At 43.8% G+C, this 15,000-nt stretch overlaps 5 protein-coding genes and 3 non-coding genes across 8 annotated transcripts in view; 6 read left to right on the top strand and 2 right to left on the bottom strand.

Moving 5' to 3' along the window:
- Window positions 1-2,001: 2,001 nt before the first annotated feature.
- Window positions 2,002-2,526, bottom strand: LOC145739880 (histone H2A). Its single transcript, XM_081995220.1, has one exon. It carries the CDS (start codon window positions 2,446-2,448, stop codon window positions 2,071-2,073), a length of 378 nt encoding a protein of 125 aa, XP_081851346.1. The 5' UTR covers window positions 2,449-2,526; the 3' UTR covers window positions 2,002-2,070.
- A 123-nt stretch (window positions 2,527-2,649) lies between these two features.
- On the top strand, window positions 2,650-3,217 carry LOC145739881 (histone H2B). The gene has a single exon (XM_081995221.1). It carries the CDS (start codon window positions 2,764-2,766, stop codon window positions 3,133-3,135), a length of 372 nt encoding a protein of 123 aa, XP_081851347.1. The 5' UTR covers window positions 2,650-2,763; the 3' UTR covers window positions 3,136-3,217.
- Window positions 3,218-4,242: 1,025 nt separating this feature from the next.
- On the bottom strand, window positions 4,243-4,824 carry LOC145739879 (histone H3). Its single transcript, XM_081995219.1, has one exon. The coding sequence runs from the start codon at window positions 4,745-4,747 to the stop codon at window positions 4,337-4,339; it is 411 nt and encodes a 136-aa protein (XP_081851345.1). The 5' UTR covers window positions 4,748-4,824; the 3' UTR covers window positions 4,243-4,336.
- Window positions 4,825-4,920: 96 nt separating this feature from the next.
- Window positions 4,921-5,452, top strand: LOC145739882 (histone H4). The gene has a single exon (XM_081995222.1). The coding sequence runs from the start codon at window positions 5,038-5,040 to the stop codon at window positions 5,347-5,349; it is 312 nt and encodes a 103-aa protein (XP_081851348.1). The 5' UTR covers window positions 4,921-5,037; the 3' UTR covers window positions 5,350-5,452.
- Window positions 5,453-6,718: 1,266 nt separating this feature from the next.
- On the top strand, window positions 6,719-7,753 carry LOC145739878 (uncharacterized). The gene is given in 2 exon segments (XM_081995218.1): window positions 6,719-6,902; window positions 6,904-7,753. Coding segments are annotated over 2 exon segments (762 nt in total). The 5' UTR covers window positions 6,719-6,830; the 3' UTR covers window positions 7,594-7,753.
- Window positions 7,754-10,748: 2,995 nt separating this feature from the next.
- Window positions 10,749-12,674, top strand: LOC145739920 (small subunit ribosomal RNA). The gene has a single exon (XR_014181272.1). It is a non-coding gene; the product is annotated as a small subunit ribosomal RNA (ribosomal RNA).
- Window positions 12,675-13,916: 1,242 nt separating this feature from the next.
- Window positions 13,917-14,071, top strand: LOC145739927 (5.8S ribosomal RNA). Its single transcript, XR_014181278.1, has one exon. It is a non-coding gene; the product is annotated as a 5.8S ribosomal RNA (ribosomal RNA).
- A 559-nt stretch (window positions 14,072-14,630) lies between these two features.
- LOC145739923 (large subunit ribosomal RNA) overlaps window positions 14,631-15,000 on the top strand; it is a 3,989-nt gene continuing 3,619 nt past the window's right edge. The window contains exon 1 of the ribosomal RNA XR_014181275.1: window positions 14,631-15,000. This exon is cut by the window's right edge and continues 3,619 nt beyond it. This is a non-coding gene — a ribosomal RNA (large subunit ribosomal RNA).

A 15,000-nucleotide genomic window follows, 5' to 3' on the forward strand; every position in this document is an offset into this window, starting at 1 on the left:
GTGTGTGTGTCACTACTACTTAGATGATGGGAGTAGAATTATGTTATATACACACAAGTATGTAAATTGGATAAAGTACGGGTGGATGTATTTAAATAGAAGCGCTAGTGCGAGATACTAGTACTGAAGAGTGCATACTAGTAGTATATATACTCACGGTCAGTAGCGGTAACATGTACTTTAGGCAGAGTGGTACATGTGAAAACTGGCGAGGGCATAGGGGAATGTAGATGAAAGTAGAAGAGGGTGTAGGAGTGTATTGGCGTGAGTATAGGATGGAGTAAGGTGAGAGTAGAGTAGTAATAGAGAGGGAGTGTAGGAAGAAGAAAGGTGAAGAGGGAGTATGAAGGAAAGCGTGAGAAATGAGAATAAGGAGTAGGAGAGGTAGGGTAATCGCTCTGAAAAATCGTGCTAAAATACTCTTTTTTTCTAGACTTTTTTTTCTAGACTTTTTTTTCTAGACTTTTTTTTCTAGACTTTTTTTTCTAGACTTTTTTTTCTAGACTTTTTTTTCTAGACTTTTTTTTCTAGACTTTTTTTTCTAGACTTTTTTTTCTAGACTTTTTTTTCTAGACTTTTTTTTCTAGGACTTTTTGGACCCCATAATGGCAAATTGTTGACAAAATGGCGAACGCGGATAAAGACCCGATTGTGTCTTTTCCGTCGTTCGCCTTTTTTACCACTCGTTTTCAAAGTCGAAATACATGGTATTCTTGACAAAATGGCGAACGCTGAGAAAGAAAATACGTCTCTCTCATCGTTCGCCTTTTTTACCACTCGTTTTCAAAGTCGAAATACATTGTATTCTTGACAAAATGGCGAAGGCGCCAAATAATCGTTGCTAATGACCAATAATTCTACCTTACCATCACGAAAATTTGTGACCTTGAACTAACTGATTACACTGTAAAACTACGAATATTTCGAAAAAATGGCGAAAGCGCCGGATTATCATTGCTAATGTCAACTTCTATCTTTCCTCATCGAACAGTTATGACCTTGACCTGATTTCACCGTAAAACAATCGAAATATCGACCGTCGAAGTCCAACTCTTGTTCCCTATTGACGGGTGAAATATCCACTAACATTTGCAAAAAATTGGCGAAAGCGCCGGATTATTATTGCTAATGACAACTTCTATCTTTCCTCATCGAACAATTATGACCTTGACCTGATTTCACCGTAAAACAATCGAAATATCGACCGTCGAAGTCCAACTCTTGTTCCCTATTGACGGGTGAAATATCCACTAACATTTGCAAAAAAAAATGGCGAAAGCGCCGGATTATCATTGCTAATGACAATTTCTATTTTTCCTCATCGAACAGTTGTGACCTTGACCTGATTTCACCGTAAAACAATCGAAATATCGACCGTCGAAGTCCAACTCTTGTTCCCTATTGACGGGTGAAATATCCACTAACATTTGCAAAAAAATGGCGAAAGCGCCGGATTATCATTGCTAATGACAATTTCTATTTTTCCTCATCGAACAGTTGTGACCTTGACCTGATTTCACCGTAAAACAATCGAAATATCGACCGTCGAAGTCCAACTCTTGTTCCCTATTGACGGGTGAAATATCCACTAACATTTGCAAAAAAATGGCAAAAGCGCCGGATTATTAATGCTAATGACAACTTCTATCTTTCCTCATCGAACAGTTATGACCTTGACCTGATTTCACCGTAAAACTATCGAAATATCGACCGTCGAAGTCCAACTCTTGTTCCCTATTGACGGGTGAAATATCCACTAACATTTGCAAAAAAATGGCAAAAGCGCCGGATTATTAATGCTAATGACAACTTCTATCTTTCCTCATCGAACAGTTATGACCTTGACCTGATTTCACCGTAAAACTATCGAAGTCCGACTCTGGTAGCTTATATATATATGTATTTTTCAATGTCACGTGACATTTTCAAAAGTACCAAAATATAACGTTGTCTGTGTGTGATAAATAAGCAAATAAACGAATTTCCAAATTTCTAAACAAGTTGTGGTCCTTAAAAGGACCGTTGTTTATTTATTTTTTTCACATAACTGAATAACTAACCGTTATTACCTTACTTGGTCTTGCTGTCAGTTTTCTTGGGCAACAAAACGGCTTGGATGTTTGGAAGAACACCACCCTGAGCTATTGTCACACCCGATAACAGTTTGTTCAACTCTTCGTCATTACGGATCGCCAATTGCAAATGTCGGGGAATTATTCTGGTTTTTTTGTTGTCTCTTGCTGCGTTTCCAGCCAACTCGAGAACTTCGGCGGCTAAATATTCCATGACGGCCGCTAAATACACCGGTGCTCCCGCTCCGACTCTTTCGGCGTAGTTTCCCTTACGTAGCAAACGATGAATACGTCCCACCGGAAACTGAAGTCCCGCACGACTTGAACGCGACTTTGCCTTTCCCTTTACTTTACCACCTTTACCGCGTCCGGACATAGTTAAAAACTGTTTTTTTTTTTCGATTTGACACAAAAAAAACGTAAACGTTGCCTTCTAGTGCACGTACGAGACTGATACCGTCGTCCCCGACTGGCCTATATTTATACTAAGCGGCGGACCAATCACGTCGCTCCGTTCGACAAAACCGAGTGGGCGGAGCTTGTAAACAGACTCGCTCGTCAGTTAAAAGGCGGCCGCCAGACCCGTTCACGTTCAGTCTGTATTCGAGCGTCTTGTCGTGTCGTGTGTTGTTTTGTCAATTTTTGTGAGTTTTGTTTGTCTGTTTGTGATTCGTCACTAGTAAAAAGAACCATGCCACCGAAAACTAGCGGTAAAGCAGCAAAGAAGGCCGGCAAGGCCCAGAAAAACATTTCGAAAAGCGACAAAAAGAAAAAGCGCAGGAGGAAGGAAAGCTACGCTATCTACATTTACAAGGTATTGAAACAAGTACATCCCGACACTGGAATTTCGAGTAAAGCCATGTCCATTATGAACTCGTTCGTCAACGATATTTTCGAACGGATTGCTGCTGAAGCTTCTCGATTGGCCCACTACAACAAAAGATCGACCATCACGAGCAGAGAAATTCAGACTGCCGTCAGGCTGTTATTGCCCGGTGAGTTAGCCAAACACGCAGTCAGTGAAGGAACAAAAGCCGTCACGAAATACACTAGCTCCAAGTAAATAGTTTTTCGACCGTAGGTACACTATCCTGTATTAAAAAAAAAACCAACAACAAAATCGGCTCTTCTCAGAGCCACAAAAATGTTGAACTAAAAAAAAAGAATTTCGTTTATATACGACCTATTCTGTTAGATAAGAAATATCGGTCAAAACGTGCTTATCGGTGTTTTTCGATCTAGATAACAAATATTGGTCAAAACGTGCTTTTCGGTCTTTTCCGATCTAGACAAGAAATATCGATCAAAACGTGCTTATCGGTCTTTTCCGATCTAGATAAGAAATATAGGTCAAAACGTGCTTATCGGCGTAAGATACTGATATTTTATAAAGTCACGTTTTTCGAACTTTGTCGGAATGATCATAAATCGATTTATTTCACCGACTGAGAAATAGTGAATTCAGTCAGTATCTAAATAAAACCCGCACCGAGTGCAATTTCTACTGATATTGGTAGAAATAAGATTGTAAAAACGACTTTCAATCACGTCACGATAAGTAACGGATCGTAAAAAGGTAAGGGCACGTATATTGTTATCACGTCCAATTACCAAAAAAGCAGATAAGTAACGGATCGTAAAAAGGTAAGGGCACGTATATTGTTATCACGTCCAATCTCCAAAAAAGCAGATAAGGATAGGATCGTAAAAAGGTAAGGGCACGTATATTGTTATCATGTCCAATCTCCAAAAGAGCTGATAAGTAACGGATCGTAAAAAAAGGTAAGGGCACGTATATTGTTATCGTGTCCAATCTCCAAAAAAGCAGATAAGGATAGGATCGTAAAAAGGTAAGGGCACGTATATTGTTATCATGTCCAATATCCAAAAGAGCTGATAAGTAACGGATCGTAAAAAAAGGTAAGGGCACGTATATTGTTATCGTGTCCAATCTCCAAAAAAGCAGATAAGGATGGGATAGTAAAAAACTAACCTATCTGAGTATGTATTATCTCTCAGCTTTGATACAATACACACCACTGTGATCCTACTTGTACTTAATTAGTATACCTATATACCTATACACACTGTACCACAACAAAAAGTGTTATAATAAAATAAATTGGTAGAAATAAGATTGTAAAAACGACTTTCAATCACGTCAAGTATGTTGTGGTTCTTAAAAGAACCGTTTTTTTTTTTGTTGTCGTTTGTTCACGTCAATAAATCGTCGTTACGGGTTTTGGAAGGTGTCTCGTTCAAATTTAAGCTCGTTCACCTCTGATGCGTCGTGCCAATTGGATGTCCTTCGGCATGATGGTCACCCTTTTGGCGTGAATGGCGCAAAGGTTAGTGTCTTCGAATAAACCGACGAGATAAGCTTCGCTCGCTTCTTGCAGTGCCATTACGGCGGAACTTTGGAATCGCAAGTCGGTCTTGAAATCCTGGGCGATTTCTCTGACTAGACGTTGAAATGGTAATTTCCTGATTAACAATTCGGTACTCTTCTGGTAGCGACGAATTTCACGCAGAGCTACGGTTCCGGGCCTGTAACGATGAGGTTTTTTCACGCCACCCGTAGCGGGAGCACTTTTTCGGGCCGCCTTAGTGGCCAGTTGTTTCCTTGGAGCCTTTCCTCCAGTAGATTTACGCGCGGTCTGCTTTGTACGGGCCATTTTATTGTTATTTTAGATAAATCACTAACGATACGCACTCGAACGCGATTAGGCACTGTCTGACGCGTCGAGATATCGAGCTCCGGTTTTGTTGGGTCGGCTCTGGCGCCGATTGGTCGAAACAGTACAAAGGGGGCGGAGCTTAGCGAAGGAAACAAAACCGGGTCGACGTCGGAGTTCTCGATCAGTTCTCGGCGTACCTTGTTGCAGTAACGTGCTCGTCGTTGTCGTGTCCATTGGTGTTTTTTGTGTTTTTGTGTGTGTAAGAGTATTATTAAAAGCTTTACAAAATGACTGGACGTGGTAAAGGAGGAAAAGGATTGGGTAAAGGTGGCGCAAAACGTCATCGTAAAGTTCTTCGTGATAACATCCAAGGTATTACGAAGCCAGCTATTAGACGATTGGCTCGACGTGGTGGAGTAAAACGTATATCAGGTTTGATTTACGAGGAAACTCGTGGTGTGCTAAAAGTTTTCTTGGAAAACGTGATCAGAGATGCGGTCACCTACACTGAACACGCCAAAAGGAAAACTGTCACCGCTATGGACGTCGTTTACGCTTTAAAACGACAGGGACGTACTCTGTACGGTTTTGGAGGTTAAATAAACTGTTATTTTTGATAATTAATTAATGCCCATGCATGATAATGACGTCTCTGCCGTGCTGATTGCAAAAAAAAAAATCGGTTCTTTTAAGAACCACAAACCTTAAAAAAAAAGAAACATCGTTTTACTTGAGGTACATACCTTTGTTGTGTGGGGTTGCTTATGGTTTTGTTCAAGTTTTGTGTAAGAAAACGAACAAAATCGGTTACTTAAGGTACATACCTACCACCTCCTGACCCCTTATGTTGTGTGATTGATTGTTTTTGTTTTTCCTTCGTGTTTTTAGTTGGCAAACGATCAATGAGTATACACATACCTACCTACTTTGTTGGAAAGGTTTTTTTTTTCTTTTGCGTTTTGTGTTAGAAAACGAACAAAATCGGTTACTTAAGGTACATACCTACCACCTCCTGACCACTTGTGTGATTGTTTTTGTTTTTCCTTCGTGTTTTTAGTTGGCAAACGTTCAATGAGTATACACATACCTACCTACTTTGTTGGAAAGGTTTTTTTTTTCTTTTGCGTTTTGTGTTAGAAAACGAACAAAATCGGTTACTTAAGGTACATACCTACCACCTCCTGACCACTTGTGTGATTGTTTTTGTTTTTCCTTCGTGTTTTTAGTTGGCAAACGTTCAATGAGTGTACACATACCTACCTACTTTGTTGGAAAGGTTTTTTTTTTCTTTTGCGTTTTGTGTTAGAAAACGAACAAAATCAATTGGTTACTTAATAATAGCATATTACGATATTAAATGGCAAAAGGAAGCCGCGTACATTTGTAAATTTTCTGCCCGACCGAAACGGATAAATATAATATATCGTTTCTATACGTTTATTGCGTTGCGTAGGTATAGAAGAAAAATCATAACGAAAAAGACAATGTTGAACCGAAACTCGAGTTAGTTTTGACGGTGCAAATTCTGTGGCGACATGCGACCGGTTAAACATTTTTTTTTCAATTAAGGCGTATACTACTACGTTTGCGTTCGTTTTGCACGTGAGAATATGAACGATTGCACTTATTAATGGCTAAAAAACGTCAATAAACGTTTATTTTATTATATTTTTGTTCAAGTAAAGTACGAAAGTGTTTAGGAATAGCGAGACTGGTCACTTTCCAAGCGATATTTTACATTAATATCGTAATCGGACATAGTACAGAGCCCGCCTATCTTGTAGCTTATAGTTTTGGAAAAGTTTTCGAACGACGATTAAGTGAAAAATGCGTTTTTCTATATTAAAATAATCGACTAGAAACCAACTTGAGTAACATACAGGCGGCATAAACGACGTCGAACCGTGTCGGCTGACGGAGGCGCACCGTTCCGTACTCCGCACGACCCCTAAACAAAAGTCGACGCAAACATTTTTCTCTCTCATTTCGCAGTAAACCATTGTCTTTAGCACGTACGATCGTCGGTCTGTGTTTGTTTTGTGTTTTTTCTATATCGAGTGTTTTTTTATTCGTTCGTATCATGGCCGATAACGACGCAGCGCCTGTAGCATCCACTCCGCCGGCTAGTTCGCCGTCGAAAAAGGAAAAAAAAAACGAAAAATCCCCGTTCGAAGCCGAGCCATCCTCCGACTTCAGAAATGGTAACGAACGCTATCAAGGGATTGAAAGAGCGTGGTGGATCATCACTGCAGGCCATCAAGAAATACATAGCTGCCAACTATAAAGTGGACGCGGAAAAAGTAGCCCCATTTATCAAAAAATATCTGAAAGCGGCCGTAGCGAACGGTGCGCTAGTGCAAACGAAAGGTAAGGGAGCGTCGGGATCGTTTAAATTGTCCGCTGTCGGTTCGGGATCGGCAAAACAACCTGCTAGCGCAGAAAAGAAAAAAGTTACGAAAAAGGCGGCTAGTAAAAAATCGCCTTCGAAACCGATCAGTGAAAAAGTGAAATCAAAAACGGTTGTTAGGACGAAAAAATCTGCTGCTGCTGCCGCCGCCGCCGCCGCTGGAGCTGAAAAGAAAACCGCCGCCGTAGCAGTTTCGACTACTACGACGAAAAGTCGTGCCGCTCCGTCCGAAAAGAAAGCAGCGGCTAAGAAAACTGCCGCCCAAGTTGCAACCGTTACCGTGACCGCTACTACGCCGAAGAAATCTCCTTCCAAGGCGAAGAAATCAAACAAAGCTGGACCGACCAAAAAACCGAAAGCTCCCAAACCAAAAACCGCAAAGTCTACTGCCGCTGCCAAGGCGAAAAAAACGACTTCACCCAAAAAGAAGAAGTAATTTGTCGTGGTTGACGCCGTGGTTGGTTTTCGGCTGCAAGAATGCAACTGCTACGTCCGATACGTGTCGCAGATCTCGTCGTACATACTATGTTATCAGGTACATATCGGCTACTGGAGTCTACGACTCATATAACAAAAGGTTCTTTTCAGAACCACAAGTTTGAAAAAGCGAAAGATTAATACGTTAGATTTAAAATTTATTAAAGGCTTAATCAATGTTAGTTACAATTACATGTTTTGCTTTATTATCGTGTGATGCTATTAAGAGAATCATAGCTAGTCCCGCCGTTTACCATCACAATTGACATTGTTCAACAATAATCGAATGTTACATCAACGATATACGTAATGTATTACATTACGAGTTCTTGCCTTTAGTAAAAGTTAAAAAAGTTTGGCGACTGATTACCGGCCGGAGACGCGGTATCACTTCCGTGTGCACTTCTCCGCTCCGTAACCCTTCGTTTTTTTATCGGCCGGAGACGCGGTATCACACCTTTTTACGATCCGTTTCTTATCTGTTTATGTGGTAATTGGACGTGATAAAAATATACGTGCCCTTTACCTTTTTACGATCCTATCCTTATCTGCTTTTTTGGAGATTGGACGTGATAACAATATACGTGCCCTTACCTTTTTACGATACGTTACTTATCTGCTTTTTTGGAGATTGGACGTGATAACAATATACGTGCCCTTACCTTTTTACGATACGTTACTTATCTGCTTTTTTGGAGATTGGACGTGATAACAATATACGTGCCCTTACCTTTTTACGATACGTTACTTATCTGCTTTTTTGGAGATTGGACGTGATAACAATATACGTGCCATTACCTTTTTACGATACGTTACTTATCTGCTTTTTTGGAGATTGGACGTGATAACAATATACGTGCCCTTACCTTTTTACGATACGTTACTTATCTGCTTTTTTGGAGATTGGACGTGATAACAATATACGTGCCCTTACCTTTTTACGATCCTATCCTTATCTGCTTTTTTGGAGATTGGACGTGATAACAATATACGTGCCCTTACCTTTTTACGATACGTTACTTATCTGCTTTTTTGGAGATTGGACGTGATAACAATATACGTGCCCTTACCTTTTTACGATCCTATCCTTATCTGCTTTTTTGGAGATTGGACGTGATAACAATATACGTGCCCTTACCTTTTTACGATCCTATCCTTATCTGCTTTTTTGGAGATTGGACGTGATAACAATATACGTGCCCTTACCTTTTTACGATCCTATCCTTATCTGCTTTTTTGGAGATTGGACGTGATAACAATATACGTGCCCTTACCTTTTTACGATACGTTACTTATCTGCTTTTTTGGAGATTGGACGTGATAACAATATACGTCCCCTTACCTTTTTACGATCCTATCCTTATCTGCTTTTTTGGAGATTGGACGTGATAACAATATACGTGCCCTTACCTTTTTACGTTCCGTTAATAATCGTTTTTACAACCCTTTATTTTTACGCCCCCTTATCGATTAAGTAACATATAACCCGAAAATCGATCGAAAAATGTGACGATCGACCGAAGCGAGACTACCCATCGACGGTATAGTTCGGATCGAGCCAGACGGCCGGACGTGCAATCGAAAGGGTTAGGCGCCTGACTTCCGGCCGGAGTCGCGATATAAACTCCGGTCGCTTTAACGTGGAGTTTCCGGTCTGCGACTGGTCTCCCGCCTGGAAGCGAGTGGGTCCTCTAAGTCCGTTGATTTCCGATAGCGATTGTTAATTATGTGAATTAAAAGTTTCGTTCGTCGGATTCTTCGTGTGACTGGTCGACGATATAGACTACTCGAGCCCCTTCCGAGTTCCGTTTCTTTTCGATGCGGCGGACGTATTTCTTCTCGCTTTTTGGGGAGATAGCCGACGCGCTGAATTTTCGGAACAGTTCCTACAGCGAGATCGCGGACTCGGTGAGCGTGGTATGCGTTACGGTCCAAATGCGATTAAACCATAGCACGAATGCCGTTTTCTTTTTTAGAATCCGGAAGAGTGCTTTAACATTTGCGATAACTCTCTACGTTCCGAGCGAGAATATTTTTAATATAGACGTAACGATCTTTCGAGATTCCCGTGTCGCTTTCAATCTAGCGAAGGGTCGAGAGAATGTCGTGAGGTCAGATGTCGAGCGACGTTTTACGTTAATACGCGTATCCGAAAGCAGCGTCTCTTTCTGCGTATCGTACATGCGGAAGCGAAAGGGCTGGGCTGCATATTCGGTAAATAAAAACGCGTTTGTTGACGGAGTCGTAACGACGAATTATTGTATATAATCACCGAAAAAAGACGAAAACTCTAGTCGTATGTTCGATGTGTCGACCGATAATTTCTGGCAGTGTTGAAGCGCATATACAGACACACAAAGATGCAGAAGTAGTTGACAAACGATAAAACGACGATAACGATGATCTTAGAAAGTAGCGATGATGACGATGACCCACCGATTACATAAAAATCGAGGCATCGAACAAACGTCGTCGTATTCTAAGTAGTTGTCGTCGACGTTACACATGTCGATAATGATAATGCGTCGTGTCTGTCGCCTTCTCTTAAAATTGCTAGTATCGAGACGACGCCAATGTATATACGACTACAAAAGAGTTTCGACTTAAAGGCGACGTATGTTTACCGAGCGTGGCATCTCGAACGGTTCATATCCGCTTCTTGACGCACAAATCACGCCAGGAACGCTTCGTTCCTTTTTTGTCGACGTCTTCTCTACTACGATAATAATATGGCGTTAACGACAAAGTGTAAAGGCGAGTAAGAAACTATTTTCTAAAAACTCGCTTTAATTTTGTCGTGTCATGATTTGTCGTAGTAGTGGGACGCTGTTCGTCGAACGTATGTCACGAGTAATAGCAGAGCGACGTCATTGTTGTTATTGTTGTCGTAGTCGTCGTCGTTGTCGCCATCGTCTATATGGTCGATCGTCTATCTCTTTTCTATCTAGTCTTAAACCACCCGTGCAGGTCGTTGGTTGACAGAGAAGAATAAGCTTGTTGTGACGATCCTTTATACGATATGACTGGTACAACACAGACTCGACGACTCGGCACGAGACGGCACGATCGATCGCTCGCTCGCTCTAGCGCAACGTTTCGATGGATAAGAACAGCTCCCTGGTTGATCCTGCCAGTAGTCATATGCTTGTCTCAAAGATTAAGCCATGCATGTCTCAGTACAAGCCAAATTAAGGTGAAACCGCGAAAGGCTCATTAAATCAGTTATGGTTCCTTAGATCGTACCCACACTTACTTGGATAACTGTGGTAATTCTAGAGCTAATACATGCAAACAGAGCTCCGACCGGAGACGGAAGGAGTGCTTTTATTAGATCAAAACCAATCGGTGGCGGGTTCGCTCGTCATCGTACAACTTGGTGACTCTGAATAACTTTACGCTGATCGCACGGTCCTAGCACCGGCGACGCATCTTTCAAATGTCTGCCTTATCAACTGTCGATGGTAGGTTCTGCGCCTACCATGGTTGTAACGGGTAACGGGGAATCAGGGTTCGATTCCGGAGAGGGAGCCTGAGAAACGGCTACCACATCCAAGGAAGGCAGCAGGCGCGCAAATTACCCACTCCCGGCACGGGGAGGTAGTGACGAAAAATAACGATACGGGACTCATCCGAGGCCCCGTAATCGGAATGAGTACACTCTAAACCCTTTAACGAGGATCAATTGGAGGGCAAGTCTGGTGCCAGCAGCCGCGGTAATTCCAGCTCCAATAGCGTATATTAAAGTTGTTGCGGTTAAAAAGCTCGTAGTCGAATTTGTGTCTCGCGCCGCTGGTTCATCGTCCGCGGTGTTAACTGGCGAGTCGCGAGACGTCCTGCCGGTGGGCTTAGCTCGCGAGGGCGGCCCAACTCAATCCTGCCGCGGTGCTCTTCATTGAGTGTCGAGGTGGGCCGGCACGTTTACTTTGAACAAATTAGAGTGCTTAAAGCAGGCTAAAACTTCGCCTGAATACTGTGTGCATGGAATAATGGAATAGGACCTCGGTTCTATTTTGTTGGTTTTCGGAACCCCGAGGTAATGATTAATAGGAACGGATGGGGGCATTCGTATTGCGACGTTAGAGGTGAAATTCTTGGATCGTCGCAAGACGGACAGAAGCGAAAGCATTTGCCAAAAACGCTTTCATTGATCAAGAACGAAAGTTAGAGGTTCGAAGGCGATCAGATACCGCCCTAGTTCTAACTTTAAACGATGCCAGCTAGCGATCCGCCGACGTTCCTCCGATGACTCGGCGGGCAGCTTCCGGGAAACCAAAGCTTTTGGGTTCCGGGGGAAGTATGGTTGCAAAGCTGAAACTTAAAGGAATTGACGGAAGGGCACCACCAGGAGTGGAGCCTGCGGCTTAATTTGACTCAACACGGGAAACCTCACCAGGCCCGGACACCGGAAGGATTGACAGATTGAGAGCTCTTTCTTGATTCGGTGGGTGGTGGTGCATGGCCGTTCTTAGTTGGTGGAGCGATTTGTCTGGTTAATTCCGATAACGAACGAGACTCTAGCCTGCTAACTAGGCGTATTTTGACATCCTAAAGGCCGGCCGGCTTCGGGGTTCGCTTCGTTGTCGTGCTCGGTTTTTACTGTCGGCGTACAAACATTTCTTCTTAGAGGGACAGGCGGCTTCTAGCCGCACGAGATTGAGCAATAACAGGTCTGTGATGCCCTTAGATGTTCTGGGCCGCACGCGCGCTACACTGAAGGAATCAGCGTGTCCTCCCTGGCCGAGTGGCCCGGGTAACCCGCTGAACCTCCTTCGTGCTAGGGATTGGGGCTTGCAATTGTTCCCCATGAACGAGGAATTCCCAGTAAGCGCGAGTCATAAGCTCGCGTTGATTACGTCCCTGCCCTTTGTACACACCGCCCGTCGCTACTACCGATTGAATGATTTAGTGAGGTCTTCGGACCGATACGCGATGGCGTTTCGGCGTCGTCGATGTGTCTGGGAAGATGACCAAACTTGATCATTTAGAGGAAGTAAAAGTCGTAACAAGGTTTCCGTAGGTGAACCTGCGGAAGGATCATTACAGTGTGATTAAATTACACGTTTGAAGAGTCTTCGGGGTGAGGAGGGGAGAGTATTGTTGCGATCGCATTGAAACGATTTATCTTTCTCTCTTTCTCTAGCTCTCTCACTTAGACTCTTCTGAAATTTTGAACTAAGCTGCTTCGGCTCGCATTATTCTGTGTGGTGTCGACCAAAACACGCGAACGCGTGCTCCGACCGTTGTAAGAACGTCCGTATCGAAGGTCCGGTTTCCGGTCGACGACAATTAAACTCGTAGAATCGCACGTTATTTTGATGTGCCGATAACGAGTAAGTTCGTCGCTGTGGAATGCGGTTGCCAATCGAACTGGTTGACGTTTTGTGGTTTTGCGGAGCGGTATATACGCGATCGAAACGTGTAGGCATCGTTGATCGGATTGCGAGCGTCGCAACGTGAAACGAGCTTCCTCTGTGTTGTCGTTCGACGTTCGTCGACGTTTATCGTCATCATAATCATTGTCGTTGCATCGTCGCAAGTGTCGTCGTCCGTCGCTTCGTACGTATGCGAGAGAGATGACCACTCTAAACTCGACACCGTTAGTGAAATACGTGTGACGAGAGAGTGTGGCCACATCTCCTCGCTGGTAGAAGTGCAATGTGACAGACAGACAGACAGAAGACGACAATGACGATGACGTACGCGACGTATCGTACGTGTACGACAAACGTATAGAGTGAAGAAACGACACGTCTAAACATTTCGACGAGAGACTTTGAAGAAGAGAGGTCTAGAGCGTCGTCAAGCGTTAACGGAATTCTGAAAACGCGAACGTACTCGGTCTAAACGAGAGATTATGTATGTGTGGGTACTGCGGCCGTGCGGATCGATCAAAGTTCCTGCGCGTATGCACGTTTAAAGATTTACGCCCGCACGCAGAGAAAATCTCTCCCGAGACGATCGCGTCCGTCGATACGCTTCGGCGCACGATTAAAGGACCGCTGTTCGGTCTCTCCGTCGAAGCGGGCGCCTTTCGGTGTTTTATTACCGATAAGTAGCGCTCTTGCGACGTACGCATAAATAAAATAACACCTACCTTTTGAATAATATGGCAGGCGTTAATATGCGATAGAAACGTCCGACGAAAGAGCGCTTAATCGGTATACGAAACTGTATCGAAAGGCGTCCGTTTTTTGCCAACAATGGTCACCCGTAAATCGTTTGCTTCGATACACGTCGCTCGACGACGACTCGTCGCTATAAAACGAACGTTTTCTAAAAGATTACCCTAAACGGTGGATCACTTGGCTCGTGGGTCGATGAAGAACGCAGCTAATTGCGCGTCAACTTGTGAACTGCAGGACACATGAACATCGACAATTCGAACGCACATTGCGGTCCTCGGATTCTGTTCCCGGACCACTCCTGGCTGAGGGTCGTGTCTATTTTAAAGACTGCTCGGTGCTCGATCGTCGCAACAAACGACGAACGCACGCAGAGCGAGTTGAACGTATGACGCACGTAATCGAAGAGACGCTACGCCTCGATAATGAGGCGATGCGTTCGATAAGGTGCGACGTTCGAAAACGCGATAGCGGTTCGACGATCTTAAAGCTCGCTCGGTAGATTTCGGCGATGGACGATGAAATAAACGACCTCCGTTAGCTAAACCGACGAGCGATCGCTTCGAACGTAAAGCGCGCGTTTGTACGCGTCGCCGACGACACATCCAACACACTATATGACGAACGAGCGGAATGGCTTAGCACGCTTTGCCGAAGCGCGTACGTAGGAACGATCGTCGTGTCCGATATCATCTCTATGATACGAGTTGAAGAAGACGTCGGATCGATGCTACGATTTAAACGCGGTATCGGAGTGCGTCGCCTTCGATTGTAAAAGCTCGTCCGGTCTTGTGTGAACGCGATAGTTTGTCCGTTGGCGATCGAAACGCGTACGAACGATTTTGGCGCACCAAAATACATTATATTATTTTTTCGACCTCAGAGCAGGTGAGACTACCCGCTGAATTTAAGCATATTATTAAGCGGAGGAAAAGAAACTAACTAGGATTCCCTCAGTAGCTGCGAGCGAACAGGGAAGAGCCCAGCACCGAATCCCGCGGCCGACATCGGGCGCCGGGAAATGTGGTGTTCGGGAGGGTCCATTATCTCGAGATCGCGCGGCGCGTCCAAGTCCTTCTTGAACGGGGCCATAGCCCATAGAGGGTGCCAGTCCCGTAGCGACCGTTGCCGATAGCGAGAGGATCTCTCCTTAGAGTCGGGTTGCTTGAGAGTGCAGCCCTAAGTGGGTGGTAAACTCCATCTAAGGCTAAATATGACCACGAGACCGATAGCGAACAAGTACC

The sequence above is a fragment of the Ips typographus genome, unplaced genomic scaffold (genome assembly GCF_016097725.1).
Source record: "Ips typographus isolate SLU unplaced genomic scaffold, UJ_Ityp_2.0 IpsContig76, whole genome shotgun sequence".
Taxonomy (NCBI): domain Eukaryota; kingdom Metazoa; phylum Arthropoda; class Insecta; order Coleoptera; family Curculionidae; genus Ips; species Ips typographus.